General features: G+C 34.5%; 1 protein-coding gene across 1 annotated transcript; it reads right to left on the reverse strand.

The window, feature by feature from the left end:
• Positions 1–1613: 1613 nt before the first annotated feature.
• LOC146134592 (F-box/WD repeat-containing protein 5-like) lies at positions 1614–13843 on the reverse strand. The gene is made up of 15 exons (XM_083396650.1): positions 13394–13843; positions 12976–13080; positions 12192–12349; positions 11041–11244; positions 10477–10611; positions 9681–9794; positions 9044–9161; positions 8057–8468; positions 6282–6391; positions 5884–5962; positions 5160–5243; positions 4408–4543; positions 3715–3794; positions 2935–3111; positions 1614–2236 (listed from the first exon to the last, which is right to left on the reverse strand). The coding sequence occupies exons 1-15, from the start codon at positions 13554–13556 to the stop codon at positions 2167–2169; spliced, it is 2145 nt and encodes a 714-aa protein (XP_083252776.1). The 5' UTR covers positions 13557–13843; the 3' UTR covers positions 1614–2166.
• Between the last annotated feature and the right edge of the window lie 3048 nt (positions 13844–16891).

Below are 16891 nucleotides of genomic sequence, written 5' to 3' on the forward strand. Positions count from 1 at the left end.
CACATTGGAACTAATATAATTGGTATGACATCACATTAACAGCCTTTGTTAAGCACCAAGACAAAAACAAAATAAAATTTTCACACAACAAAAGTAGAGCGTAACATGATGAGTGTAATCGTGGTAATGCGCCATAAAAATAAATTGCGTTTTTTGTGTTGGGTTCCAAACTACTAATATACAAGGGCACCGCCTCATGCAATGTTTATTTAAATACAAGTCCAGAAAGTTCCACAAATCCAATATAAACATTCATAACGGCCAAGGCGCCATTGCCTACCATAAAACAGACCCTTTATCGAAATAAGATGCAAAAAATACGGTTTAAACGCCTAATCAGTTTGCCAAAGTTTTTTAAGCTGTAAAGCATTTTTTGTCAAACTTTTTACGGCGCCCAAATACTAACTGTAAGTATAACATCGGAGCTTTAGCGACACAATTATCTTAACTGAACTTTTTGCAAGGTTAAACTTAACAAAAATATTACAGTAGCATTAATATATTCAAGTTTAATAAGTGTACGTTTTGCCGATATCGTCTTTAACTAAAAAAACTCACAGTACTTACAACAAATGTTTGTATGGAACAGACTTTGAGGTCATTTTAAGACAAAAACAGACTTAAAATGTAGACTAATGGGTGGCTGACGCAATTGCAGAACGGAAGGGAGCAAAAAAAGGGAACAGAACAACACTTGCGGCGAAAATGTGACTGAAAAGGCTAAAAATGACGACTGGTCGTGTATGGAACAAGTCACGACTCACGCTGACAAGGACCACGACTGCAAATGGACGTAACGTGTATGGAACAAGTCACGACTCACACTGACAAGGACCACGACTGCAAATGGACGTAACATGTATGGAACAAGTCACGACTCACGCTGACAAGGACCACGACTGCAAATGGACGTAACGTGTATGGAACAAGTCACGACTCACGCTGACAAGGACCACGACTGCAAATGGACGTAACGTGTATGGAACAAGTCACGACTCACGCTGACAAGGACCACGACTGCAAATGGACGTAACATGTATGGAACAAGTCACGACTCACGCAAACAAGGACGACGACTGGAAATGGACGTAACTAGAAAGCAAGCTGAATCGCAGCCTTAACTATTGATATGTTTCGGACCATAGGTCACCCATTTTTTTGTGCCAGAATTCCATTAAACAGCAACCTCATAAGCCATTTTTTATGTAAGGTAAAAGCCGTAGCACATTATCCACAAACTGGAAACCATGCAATATAAATAAATCTTAGCTCTAAAGGCAGGTTTGACCAAACTACGCGCCGCGGGTCCTAACGAAGAAGCCAGTGATAAGGATACGACTTTTGAACCTTTCGAATAGTTTTTTGTCTTTTTTTAACGTGTTAACTAACCTTATTTGTTTGCAAAAGATTAAAGGCCGACTTAAAAGCAACCTTTAGACGGCGATGTGTTGACAAAGAGAGACAAAGCGCTTTTAGTCCCTGCTTTTGAACTTTGAACACAGCAACGTAAATTACATCATACACCGCTAATCCCAATTGCAAAGGTTTCAAGACGCAGTGGGGGCTAGATTTGTTAATTTATGATTTTGGCTTAAATAAAATAGGTGGATTTAAGCAAATCTTTCTTTTGAAACCAGTTGGAACGCATCTACACTAAGCGAACAGGTCGGGCCGCCGGAACATTGACTTTCTGCTGTGTGAGGTTCATTGCTTTGTTGTAGAATCGTCAGCCTTTCGGAATTGGTGTTGAGGCTCAGTGATCGCGTTTGGTGAAGATTAAGTATCAGCTTTTTTGTTTTAAAGAGCCACTAGGGGATAAGCGGTTCGAAAAAGCTAAGAACCACATCTATGTGACACATCAAAAAACAAATAAAAGAAATATCGAAAACCTAAAGCTATAGCTTGCTGAATGTGAGTTTTTTAAATTAATTTTTGGGCTATCATAAAATAAGTAGATTTAAGCAACATTTTTCGTTTGAAATCAGTTGGCAGGCATCTACACTAAGTAAAAAGCCACTAACTGGTACATAGCCTGGAAAGGTTGAGAACCAATGATCTGATTTAACTAAACGACTCGACCTAATGCCGCGTTGAAAGCGGTTGCGTCCATTCGGAGTCAGGTAGTCCGTATGTGGTCGTGTCCGTGATGACATGACCTGGTGTGGATTAGGCGTGGTGGTGGCATGAAACAAACCTCAACTTGTTTCTCGCTTTTGCACGAGCTCCGTTCAGTAACCTTAAATTAGTAAAGTAAATCAAATTAGTAAAGTAAATCAAATTAGTAAAGTAAATAGGAGCCTGTAAACAACAGAACACAACTTGGCATACTTCCATTTTAAAATTTAAAATAGTGATATAGTAATAATTGGAAACGGCTAAGCATATTCATTTTATAAGAACCTGTAGGCAACAGAAAACAGCTCAACATACTTCTGTTTCATAATTTAAAATTGTGCAATATTAATAACGGCCTATTTATCGTTCAAATTAAAACTGTTGACACGTCATAGATAATTTTTTTTGTTTTGGTAAACAGATTAGTAACATAAAACAACGGAATAAATTTAATTTTTGGGTAGAATTGCTACCTTGGTTTGCAAATCATAGCTGAATTTCTATATTAGTTTGATATCGGATCGGCTCCGATACAACCCTAGTATCGGACGAGTACCGATACTACCACTAATAATCGGTTATATAGCCTTCGATCCGGTATTATCGGACAAAAAAAAGAGCATAATGGCTGGAGGTGGTGGTAAGACGAAATAAAAATATCAAAGCTCATACAGAAGTAAAAAACATCGATGTTGAAAACTAATAAAAGTTATTCGAAACATTCAAAATGATAACTACTTCTGTATTGGCTTTGATAGTATAAGCTTTGAAGTTCCGTACTTAGTTTAATCTTTATAAGCGTTGATGCTAATACTTCACCTGTGAAAAGCCCTGGACCTCCATATTTTGATGGTTCGGTCGTCGCTGACCGATACGGCCATGGAGGGGTCACGAGGGTTGACGGCCACGCAGTTGACCACCTTCTCATGGGTAAGGGAGGCCACACGCGCCTGGTAATGTCGGTCCCAGATGTACCCGCGGGAATCCTCAGAACCGCTAAAGTTGGGAGGAAGTTGTTAGGTTTTTTTTTAAACACGGACTATGGTTGGAATTGACTTGCTCTAATAATGACTGATGATTTCTTCAAAAAGACTTTTCTTGGATTTAAGTTGTTTCACAAATGACTGGACTTGGATTAAAACAAATAAAACAAGTTTAAAAAACTGAGTAAAAACTTATTCTTTGATTAAATGTCTGAACCTGTTTTACTATGGTTTTTAACTTCGAGTTTTGTTGTTTATAATTTATATCATCGGAACAGTGATCGACAAGCAGAAACCTGCTGCCAATGGTTTTGGATTCCATAAAGTTTAAAGATACACCTTTTTATATACTTGGATTCAAGTTATTTCACAAAATATTTTACTTGGATTTAAGTTATTTCACAAATGACTTGACTTGGACTTGTAAGTTATTAGACAATTGAATTGACTTTAACTCCTTTAAAATTTGACTTTAACTCCTTTAAAAGCAGTCAATTTAGTGCATTAGTTAAGTCATTATCTTAATTTTTTAGCAACACTGACACCACGTGACAACCGCCTTGTATCAATTGTATGTATACATTTATAGGCTTTACAAACATTTTCGGCACCATACCTTGCAACGTAGAGATCGTTGGTTGAAAGGTGGAGGAAAAATACGTCGCTCTCCGCACTGTGGCCCAACATTGTGGCGATCTAACATAACAAACAGGTGTGAGCGAAAAGTGCAACGTTCGAAGCCAAAATACGAGGAAAAAAGGTATGGATACGAGAAAGTCAAGAAAATGATCAACACTTTGAATAAATGCTTGTTTACCGCGATATATAAAAATATTCAGGTACGAATAGCACAACGTGGATCCTGGTATATAATATTGACATCATATTTGGAACAAATAATGCTATGGAAGATTTATTAATTTGGTAAATCTCCTTCGATACAATAATTCACATATTTGAATCGATTTTTACTGTTTAAAATTAACAATGAAAAATTTAAAATAACATGCAACATATACAATAATTATATTATAGAAGATTTTTAATGACACCGAAAACAATGATTTCCAGTACAGACAATATGCTAAGTGAAAGGCCAGGTAAATAGTGAGAATGTTGTATATTTTACATTGAATATTTCCTTATAAAAATATTTTTAATGGTTATAACTTATAAGTCTCCAAAAAGAAGGTTTTTTCCACCACTGAAGTCACTTTTTAACCTAATTATACTCAGCACATTCATGAAAATAACCGGAGATGTCCTGTCAATACAGCCATGTTTTGCAATCTTTGTCAAACCAACTTGCCTGTTTCATGGAGATCAGGTCAAAGACGACCATTTTGATTTTGGTTGAAATTGGTGGTGGTTGCGGGTTATGGTTGTTGACCAGCAGTTCGTCTTGCCAGCCACCCAACCATTCTCGCACGTTCACGTACAAATATCTATAAAGTACAAAGCGATGGTAAAATCTAGGCTGTCTGATAATATCGGATCGAAACTGAATCCTCAAATGGTAATATCGATACACATCCTAAGTAAATAACGATTGTAAAATCTAGGAATGTCTGGTAATATCGGATTGGAGCCAATACCTAATGCAAAGTAGTATAACGGTAACCCAGCCAATACTAAGCTGGAATCGGTGCGGATTCAATAACAAATTAATATAGAAATTTCTGCCATGAGTTTGTATTTAACATAGCGATTCTACCTTTAAAAGTAACAGATTTCTTAATGCTTTGCAAACATTGTGGCCTTAAGACCCCAAAAAATTAATTCTAAACGTTCATTTGGTATCGAATCACGATAAATTTTTGTTCAAAATATTTTGTATTTGTATAAGACTAAAATGTCAATCATTAGTAAATTTTGTGTAATACAGTTAACATGCTGCAAAATTTCCAAAAATATTATGTAAAATATTTTTGACAATTATTTTTATTAACAAAGTGTAAACATCTTTTTTGTGCTAAAATTACAAAAAAAAATGTTTACAAATTTACTTTTAGGGACATCGTTAAATATATTTGAACATTTATTATGTTTTATATATTTCACCTGTTGCAAGGTGATAATGTCATCCCAACACATTGACCCCTCAGCTCCAAAACATGGTCGAAACTGTCTGCCCTCATTTCTGGTCTGCAAGTAAATATAAAGTTTTTTAAATTGTTCAGCCAGAAACAGTGGAATGTTTTAAAAAAAATAGAAACAGTAGTGCTATGTAACAAAATGGGTTTTCATCATATTTTGTAAGTTTAGGTAACTGGGGGTTAAGAATGGGATTTAAACTTGTTTTGAAAAATCATTCATATGTGGTATGAGACCTGCTCAAAAATTAGAGGCTGTAAGTCATTCGTTAATGGAGTGTTTTTATTGTTATGTTGCGTGAAAATTTTGTTTATTTTTTGCTTTGTGTCGACATGCATTGTATGGCAAGCATTTGCCGCCATTCACCCTGAAGACTTGAATAGGTTGCCGTTACTTTGGAGCAGAAATAAAAAAAATGTTTTGTTTAACAATATGCTTGGTTGCAACAGTTCATATATCATTAGCTGAAAGTAAAGTTTTCTTATTTACCCTGATGCAGGCGACCAGTGTAAGTCGTCTAAAATGTGGAAGAACATAAATAATTACCAGGGGAGCTTTATTGATTAATAGTAAACCTGGTAGCAAGAGATTATGTGTGACATGAACCTATCCAACACTTTGGTGACAATAGTTTTGTGTACCTAATATAAAATAGTCAAGTCATCTAATAAAACAAAAAGAAATAGTTTACCTGTCTGGACCACTGTGAAGGTTTCGAAGTTCAGTGTCGGCAACTTTATTGCATTCTTCCTGGTGCAAAACCTTTATGCCTTCAAATTAAAGTACAGGTTTTACTAGTGTTGTAAGTTAGTCATTTGAAAACAACGTAAGTCCCAACCAAGTGGTTATTAGAGCAAGCCAGAGTCAAATACAAGTCAAATCATTGATTTAAAAATAAAACTTTAAACTATTAAAATGGTGAAACTCATTCAATTGTAAGCAGTAATTGAACTATAATAATAAAAAACATGTAGCAGGATAATTGTTTCAGGTGCAAAAAATAAGATCAATAGCATTTTTAATGAAAACCTAATTTCAACACAAGTCATTATGTAAATCAATTTAAAACCAGGATAGCTATTATCGTACCAATCTGATGTGGAATACAGACAAGATCGCCAGTGAAGCAAATAAGAAGTTTGTATCTTTGAGGAACATTAATTCCCAGAAGGTCTTCATCAGTGCTTGTAGTCGCAGAGCTAAATATAATATATTTCCCTAGTGGTAAGTACTTCACTGAGATCAAAAAACACTTACTGGTATTACAAGCTATAAGTATTTAAATTACTAATGACAGCATTTTTTTTAAATGTATTTTGTTATATTTTTAAAATTTTATCTCTTTTACAAATATACTAACTACAAAACGATTGCAGCAGAATTTACAAATATATTTGTTTAGCTCACTAAGAATTTTTTTTAATAGCTAATTACCAGGGTGATTTAATTAGGTTAATTAAACATTATTCAGTAAAATAAATAAATATTTCCATACTTTGGTATTTTTCTCTGATAATTATAATAATCTATTATATTCAACTGGTGTAAGAAGTATAAAGGACTATGCTTCCTGGGTTATGCGAGTTTAAATGATTCATTGCAATATTACAGAGCTCAGATGGTAATCCCATAAGTGTGATAACATTAGGTTCACTTTGCACTCACAGGTCATAATAATCTACTTTATGTGTACTAACATAAGCAATAAGTCCTTAAAAGCTTTTTAAGCTGCAAATAAAGTTTTTGAGAAAGTTATGAACAGTAAATTAGCCATTGGAGCAGTTTTACCCAACACTATGATTTATTCGTTTTAATAAGCTGTGGCCGAAAAATCAGTTTAAAACACACCAAAAATAATATGAACAAAAACAAGATATGTCCCAGGTATATAAACAGTAATATAAACAATGCTTTCTGTGTGTTTTTGGAAGTTATACAATTTTGGGAGATAATAGGAGTGGCAGAAAATTGAAAAAGTATGAAATCTATCTTTATTGGCTTTTGAATATGACTGACGATGAAAAACACATCAGTTAATACTACCTTAAAACTAGAAAGCAGTTACGTTAGACTAGAGCAGGGGTCGGCAACCTACGGCCCTCCAAAGAAATTAATCCGGCCCGCCGCCTCTTTGACAAACTAGACACGAGTTCATTTAAAATACTTTATGACTATTTTAAGTAGGTAAATGCGCAAAATTTTCGCGCATCGCGCGAATCATCTTTCTACATCCGGTTTGTTTGCGTTTTGATGCTCTTTTGCACTAGATAAGCGCTTTCTAGCGCCGGTGCGCTGTGGAAGGCTGCCAAATGCGTCGCGCACGAACGGAAAACGTATTCAAACAATGTTTTTTTTTTAATTTTATAAAAACTCGCAAGAATTTATAAGGAATGCCGGTATACCAAAAAATCGCGCTCGCTTCGCTCGACAGGTGTAATCTAAAGTCAAATAGATAACTATTCAACTTATCTGGTTCCCTCAAAGTAGTTTTATTACACTTTTCATTAGTAGAATGGATGACGACGTGTGAGCTCGAATTTTAAACCAAGCAAACGCTTATTTCGTGCTTTGCGCCAACACTTTACTGCCTCCTTAATTGTAATTTAACACGTTTCAAAGTGAAAAAAATATATTTTAATATTTTGTGCGGCCCACAGAGACCTTTGAGTTAGTATTTTGGCCCGCAACTACAAAAAGGTTGCCGACCCCTGGACTAGAGCAATAGTAAAAATGTTTAAGTTAGAACTGTTTCATATTAAACTCATTTAAAGTACGAAATACAAAGAATTTATAGTAAATCAATTGAAAGCTGTTTTATCTTTAAATTAAAAAATAAAAATATTTAAATTTTAAACTGCATTCACCTTGAATCTATATCGCTAATGCCCGCTGATCTCGTTGATTTAGAATACAAAGGTTTTCCACATTGGAAGCAATTTTTTCCAGTTTCCGCAACTTTTAATCGTTTTTCCAAAACCCTCTCATCGTTCTCCGTCTTCCGAGCTCCGAGCGAAGCACGTCTTCCTTCACCATCACCGATAACACTGTCCGAGTCAGTCGTTATAAATCCACACGACTTCAGCAGTGTGCTGGCCTCGTGTGGCGGCTGTGGAAGGCTCGCTTCGTGGTCGCTATCCATCTCTGAACTATGAGAGGCTGAACAAAAACTGAAGCATCCATGGGTGGGTCTTAGTGTCGGGGCTGGCGACCACTTCATGCGTTTCACGTTGTGTTGTGATGTGAACGTCGATTGGTTGCAAGCGTCGCACGTTGATTCTAAATAGTTGTTCATTATTTATAAGTTCACAATAAGGTAATGAATAGGGTAATATTTAGTTCTAAATAGGGTAACGAGGTAGCACTACACAACGGCAAACTTTATTTTAATTTTGACGAGCTTTCACACAACCGTGCTTCATCAGGATAAAGTAGGAACTGAGTTTTTTTTTTTTTTTTTTTAAAAACACAGTTGTGCTAAAAAAATCACAAAAGAAAAAAAAGACACGCTTGTGCGAAAGCTTGTCAAGATTTCAAAACAATTTGTCATTTTATTATAGTTCCTCCTGATTAGTCTTTTTGGAATTACACAAATACAGCTAAAGATCATTTATTCTGTGGCCCCTTTAAACCAACTGAAACATACATATTCACAATATGTATTATCTGTGATCAAGCCCTTCTGAAGTTGTACTGGCCAACAATTACGGCACCCATTATGGGAAATACTTCACAAAATCAGTTGGCTAAATATATCTAAAAGAAACCCATCTCAGAACCATTGTGCTTTAAAAATTACATCCTGGTTGGGAATTGCTGTGACATAATGTAGAAATGGATAAATCATTTAGTACCTTTACTATTAGGCACAACATTTTTATCTGCTTCGGTTGGGCCTCGGTTGAGATTCTTCACGTGGATTGGATGAAGACAATTGAACATTTCATCCATTGAGACACAATTCCTTACCACCTGACATATGTTGGGAGTTTTTAATTAAAAATATAAAATGAATAAATAAGCGAGTGACCAGTGTTTGTATCTTATAGCATACACGCTATATTTAGCATTAGCATGCTACTTTATGTAGATTGAACAAGGTTTTATTGATTTCTCTCTGAGCATTTTCTAATTAATGCCTGTATAGATTAATGCCCTTAACAACAGTGTTGGTTGCAGCATATTAAAGCATCTTAGTAAGTGTGTATAAAATCAGAGAAAATCTATATAATATAATATATTAATTAATCTTACTATAACACATAAATATCATATACTGTCATATATAAAACCAACATACATCCAAAATCAGTTCAACATTCTCAAAAGACAAATGTAATATGTGTAGATAAAGCACTAAACTTTAGCCAAAATGTAAAAATGACAGTTATAAGTTTTGGCTTGATCATACAATTTTATTATGCACATACTGACTGAGCACATTATTCCCCCCCAAATAGCTAAAATGTGACAAAAATTTTTTGTTTCAACCTGCTTCATTGGTTTAGTGAGGTCGGACACGAGGAGATAGCTTACAGTGGCGAGGTTGTTGCAGCGGAACAAAAACGATCGGTTCACCGTGGATTGGTAAAGGTCTTCGACTTCCTACAATATTAAACAACAAAGTAAGAAGCACATAGAAGTACTGTAAGTCTGTGACTGTATTTAATTAGAACAAAATTTAAAATATGATCACTGATTAGATTACACTGATTAATGACAAATTGTGTTTAAAATAACGGCATCTTTGTGTTTTGACTTTCAAAATATAAAACAAAGTAACCATCAAATAAAGGAACTTGCGTTGTTGTCAAAAAGGCCATGTTACTAAAATGTGGCAAGGTTATAGCAGAGATTTCACTCACTTAAAAGTACACAAAAGTTTTAGGTTTCTCACTCAGATAAAATTTTCAAGTTAAATTTAACAAAGTATATAAATGTAGTGTATTTGTGTTTTATTTTGATAGGTTAAATAAACAGGGGGTGAATTGGCCATACATGTTCATCCGTAGATAACACAAAAGGCAATTGCGAATAATAAAACATTCAAATCCACAGAGATTTAACCAATTAAATATTTGCCAATTGATTTTTATGGACAATTCAAAAGTCTGTAATATTTAAGCAGAAAACCTTCAAAAGATTTAAAACATATGCCTTAAAAAGGCTTTAAAATATAGACATCCAATGTATGATATGTTCCGTTGCAACCATATGACATTTAAAAAGAAACACAACTTGAAGCAATCAATAATTCATTTCCTGAAAGTGTTCGAGCGTGGCTTACCTGTCCAGATTTGTTCAGCACAACTTCACACAGTGACTGAAACGTCGATGAAATAATGTGAGCCCTCGCCGACAAAATGTGAGTTTCATTTAACCAGGTGCCCATTACGTCGTAGGGTTCGATTCGCACACGCGCCTGCAAAGATTAATTGCCGGTTTAAAGTATATGAGAAGTTTTGTTTGATAATGACTGATGGCCACACACACAATTACACTTTCTGTGAACTTATTAGTAGATGTCATGCTACGTAAATGTAACAGTTTTGTGGGGTATGACACAACATTACACAGAACAATTGTGACTAAATCCAATTAAAATTATTTCATAGAATATAATTAATTAGATGATAAATAGAAATCAGACAATTTGTTTTAGTGGCACAATATTTCGATAACAAATAACTAAAAAAAAAAAGATAACAATTTAAACAATATTTTCCTATTTTTTTTTAAGTTATGGCAACAGTTCTTTATTGAGTTATTTAAATTTTTATTTTTATAAAAGCGTATTAATTTTTAGGCAAGTTTTCAAAACACTAAAAATTGAAAAAGGCAGAACACGCACTTGAATGGTAAACTGTCCGGCGAAAATGTTGTAAATGACAATTTCGCCGCCCTGATGTGATCCGGCACATCTTCCAGATACAAGAAGTTGTGTGTCACAAGGACTGAACTGTGACAACTGGGTGTATTTCCACTGGAACAAGCAGTTGGGGCCTCCAAGGTGTGAACTGAACACAGTCTCAAACGGCCAATCAGCGTTGTACACCTAAATGGAAAAGAAATTAATAAAAACATATCACTGTGTATAAATGTTTTAGTAACTGGGCTGCCTGCATGCCGCACTATTTTGTGAAAAAATTAAAAGATATTTAAAGATTTTTTAAAGAAATATATTTTATAAAGGCCTAAAATTGGATCGCTCAACGATTTTTGAATATAATTTGAAAATATAACAAAAGTAAGTTCAACAAAATAACAAATAGTTCACCAGGTATTCATTATAGGCACATCAAACAGTTTGATTGCACAACTTCCTGGTTTTCAACTATTGCATATTTTGTTTGATCTAGCTTTCTGCAAAGCTGGTTGTTTACAAATTCAACAGATTTACCATTACACATTTGTAATATATATTAGTAGTATGCTTAATCACATTCATACACACATGTTAGTTTTTCAATGCATGTATTTTTTATATTAAAATAACATCAATTTTTCTAAAGTTTTCGTACAAATATTAACTTTAAAAAATGGAACACAATTGAAAAAAAAATAGACTATTATATGAGAAAAATAAAAATTAAATTAAAATTTACACAGGTTTCACACAAGTTTTTGGCTGAAAATCACTATATCATAGAAAGTTTAGGATTTTTTTTTCAAGACTGCTTGTGCACAAATTGTAATAAAAATTTAAACAAATGGGTTTAGTTGATTCAACTTTTGAAAAACACAACACAATTAAAAAATGTTGCACTGAACATGTGATTTCGGAACTTACCTTTACCCTTCCTGATCAGTAACACAACTAGTCTAGCAAAGCTAACAATTTAGGTGAGACATACCATTAAAGAATTTTAATATACATCTCCTAATATATTTTAATAGTGTCTACTGCGCCTGATCTTAATTGATAGCTTTGCTATACTATTCTGTTGTTACAATTAAAAAAACATTTCTATGCAAAAAAATTCTGGCGCATTGATTACTGACCCTGACAAATGCATCTTTTGAGCAAGTGCAGAACATCATTCCGTTGTGGGAGAAGGCAACGTGAAGTACTTCATCTGTGTGTTCCTCGATTCTGTCAAGTTCCTGGCTCGGAACTCTGTCGCACAATCGCTCGTACTCTTCCTTCCAAGATGTAGCGCCTGCAAAACAAGTATGCTATTGGAAAACAAGTAATACAAGGTTACAAGACAGTTTCATTGAAAAAAAAACATCCAAAAAATATTAGAGGTTGTAAAAAGATTTCTTTACATTTGTCGTAATGTAATTTGAAAACAAACAATATAAATTCCATGGTTAACATTCAACATAATAAAATAATGTTGAAAAAATGGTTTTACTACTGAACTTTCTAAATACATCATTTGAGCTGGACAAAAAAAACTTTTGAAAAATAAAGTTTTTTTTTAAAGACAAATAAAAATCAATTTGAAGAAATTCATATAACCAAAGAATTTGTGGCAATCCTGTAATATTATGATGGTGTCAAAATCAAAGCTGTCAGGGTGACATTGTCACTTTAGTATGTCAATACAGCATGTATAAAGGTCTTGTGTATTCCACTGTTTTGTATTAACAAATACTTACAGGTGTACAGCCAAGTAAAATTATTTTAAGTCATATATATGATAATATAGTGATATTGATCAAGAAAAGTAAGGGTTATCTTCATAAACAGCAAAGTATTTAAAAATGTCCTGAAATTAATTCCCTGACAGAAAGGTTTTCTCACGATACCCACACTTGCATGCCTGAATGAATGACTCACCTTGAATCAGCTTGACATCTTTTTTCAAGTTGTAATCTTCGATGAATCGTTTTTTCCAAATATACTCAGAGTAGGCCAAGTTCTTCCACTGCAAGCATACCTGACCTGAAATAAATAGCAAACCCAAAAACCAGAACACATTACTTTAGTATAGTTTTTTTCACTATATAGTTTTTTTCACAACCTCTTAAATAACAAAGACTGTATAAATAGCAGAAATCTGAAGGAAACACAAAACATCAGAAAAAAAAATAACAAAAAAAACATAACTTTTATTAGTGAAGTAGAAATGATTTTTAACGATGGAGTAGTCCTAGAAATTGCATATATATTTTATTATATTTATTGACAAAACCGTCATTATTTTAACTGATGAAAGTCAGACATTTTTATAATAATTATATTTCCCCTCATTTACCTGCTCTGCCCAGTTCTTTGCAGTTCAAAAGCTGAAAAATCGGCAGCAAAACATCGTCGGGCAGAAAAACCTCTTGGTCCGATGAAGAACTTTTGCCACATGACTTGACACATGTCGAACACATTGCTACCTCAGCCTCAGCAGTTACGCTTGAATTTGGCATCGAAAATTTTCATCAGCCAGTGGTTAACAATATAAGTCTGATGAATATCTGTTCATGTAAGCAAAAAATAACACTAAATGTGTAAAACTGCAGGCTAGTTGTTTTTCTAGTCTGCTCTTCTTGCATCATTGATCGACACATTCGGTGAGTCTGCAATTGGTTTGGGTGTATTAATGATATGTAAGCTATAAGTCAAAAAGGTAGAGCGACGGTCCCGGCTTGACTGGAGGTCGTGAGTTTGAGCCTCACTGTAGCTGTTTCTCTAGCCTGTCCCTCTGGCATCATTGATCGACAGATTCGGTGAGTCTGCAATGGCTTTCAGTTTAACTAAAGACTAATAATGTTTAACAAAGTGTAATGTTTAAAACCATTTGCTGAAGCCTAATGTTGATAAAATTAAAGATTAATTCTCCTTGCGGACCCTCTAAAACTGCTGTACGGACCCCAGTTTGGGAACCGCTGGGTAATCGAAAGCAGTCACTTAAGTCAAATGCTTGACTCAAGTTATTTCAACACTGCAACATACTAACAAAATTTCATCGTGAAAAATCTCCGGAAGTAAACAAGATATCGATCAGAATTTTTTACACATTACTTAAAGCAACCTTACTTAGCCAGCAATCAGACTTTTTTCCAAAAAAATATTATTATTCATACATACACTGTCATGAATCTCATTACTGCATTAAAGACAATGTAAAAGTCTGGCGCTCTTTCACTATTGTACGTAAAAAGTTATGCAAAAAAAAACAAATAATAATACCGCATACCACAACGCATATTGTTTGGGTTAGGGTGCGGGTTAGCGTTTGGGTGAGGGTGGGTCAAGTAATATTATGTTTATAATTAATAATAAATTGGCCCACCCTCAACCAAACGCTAACCCGCACCCTAACCCAAACAATATGTGTTGTGGTATGCGGCATTTGAAGAAAAAAAATTGTTTAATATTTTTTACGTACAATAGTGAAAGAGCGCCAAAAGTCTTTTATATTTATCAATGAAGCTTACTGTGATCAAAATGAAGTTTCGTTGCAAATTTCAGCTGGTTTTATACCGAAACTATAGACTCAATAAATATTTTTCAGAAATGCAATTCAATGAAGTATCTCTCCTGAATTGCAGCTCATTTCATACGAAAAGTAAACTAAAATATCGCATTCTCAAAACCAGTCATAAAATGAACCACACTGCGTGGAACAAAACAGAACAGCCATTTATTTTGATTTCGATTTCGTAACATTGCAATTAGCAGCGAAGTTACTTGGAAATTTGTAAACAAAGCAAAGGCACCGTGTGAAGTGTTCACTGGTGCGTGAACCAAAATAAATCGCTTCAATGATTTCTGGACAAATTTGTTGAAAAACTACAATTTTTATTTGAAAGCAGGGAGTCGAACAGCTTGACTTTTCCGGTTCAGGTTCGGTTCGGGTTTAAAGATTTTTTCGGAATCCGGTTCAGTACCAATTTTAAAAGTTCCGATTCAGCTCCGGTTCGACTAAATTTATTTTTAAAACCGGTTTACAATGTTCCGGTTCTAATACAATATATTAGTTACGTTAAATCTAAAAACGTGGGTCAATAAATGTAGAGCACAATTATTGAATACCAACTAGTATTTAATCGAAGTTTCGTGACGTATTAAAAAACAAGCAGCTTATTATTAAAAAGTATCTGAAAAAAATTAACGTTTTGTTTAATAAATATTTTTTTTTATAAAATTTGGAAAAGGCATAACTCGACTCTGTAAAATCCAAGTTGTGACGTCATGCTGGAGTGAACCGCTTTCTTTACAGGTTCGGGTTCGGTACTTAAAAATGTATTCGGTTCAGTTTCGGTTCGGCTCCTTCAAATCTTACAAAAAAGGGTTGAGGTTTAGTTACGGTGGTTTGGAAAAAAATGACCCAAAACCGGTTTATAAAACTTCCGGTTCGGGTCCAGTTCGACGCCCTGTTTAATTGTAGATTTGCGTTTTTAAATAACAACTTGTAGCATTTATAAAGCATTATTACCGGTACGCAGTTTGACGTCATTATTTGACGTCTATACGCACGAAGGCTGCCTAATTGTTTTACACGTTCCTTATCAAGACTGACCCAAGGGAGCAGGCCGCTAAAAATAGCTGCCCCTAGTTTCTTGAACTCTAGACAGAGTCACCTCACTGAGTTGATATTGCTCGTTGAAATTCAAAAATCCCAGAACATACGATAACGTAACACGGTGATTCAACCCTCCCATAGTCTGGCTTGCTTGTTTGAGGGATTTAATGCAGCATTTAACAATCATTATTACACAACTTGACGTCACTATACCCGTATCCCCTGAAGTGTGACCAGTACCCTAACCCAGTCTATTTGGAGTTTCACGATTCATTTAAGGCTACTTGATAGGGCTTTTATATTAGCGGCTTGACTCACCATGTTCTTTATCTTGCGTTCGGAGATTTGTGAATATACTCAACGCGCAATATCAACTGAGTGGAGTGACTCTGTCTAGAATTTAAGAAGTTAAGACAGATATTTTAGCGGCCTGCCCTTTGGAGTCATCTACGATTAACGTGTAAGAGACTTCGGACGCCTTCGGCTCTCGCCTTAAGAGCCAGCGCCTATTAGCCGTAACTACAGCTACCATTCGCTAAAACTAACAGATTGTTTTTATCAGAATGTTGAAAAAAGGGAGTAACCCCGACATCACACCGTAGGATAATTACTAGTTCGACACAATGGTAAACTGCCCCGGTACTTGATTAGGTCAGACCCCAGACATTTCATTTTTTGTGAAAAAAAACCTTTTCCTTAAAAGTAATTATTTAACCTAGATATTATGAGTTAACTTAAATAAAACTTCATGTAAATGACGTTTACACCCCCATGGAAACACTGATCTGAATGTTATTATTTTATTTTAAAATGACGTTTTGTCCTAGTCAACACATTGGCTATATAACTTAACTCCATGTCAAGTCATTTGCGTAAAATTAAATATCAAGTCCAAGCCAATCCATATATATAAATACACTCAAAATAAAAAGCTAAATTTTAAAATGACAAACTATTCCGAATCGATATTTGAATTAACAAACAACGAAAACGTAACATAATAAACAGATTTAAAAGAAGAATTTATAGTCCAAGTCAAGTTGTTTTTCCATGAGACTTAAGTCAAGTCAAGTGATTTAAAAACAGTTAGCCTATCCATGTGCGCTTAAGTCAAGTCATTACAACACCGGTACTTTTGACCTAATTTCTATTTACCCAGTAGTTTAAAGGTAGATGGTGTTCGATTGCATATTTATCCGTTGTTGCATATTCATAAATTTTACGATGAAATTACTG

The sequence above is a fragment of the Ascidiella aspersa genome, chromosome 9, assembly GCF_963924565.1.
Source record: "Ascidiella aspersa chromosome 9, kaAscAspe10.2, whole genome shotgun sequence".
Lineage (NCBI taxonomy): Eukaryota > Metazoa > Chordata > Ascidiacea > Phlebobranchia > Ascidiidae > Ascidiella > Ascidiella aspersa.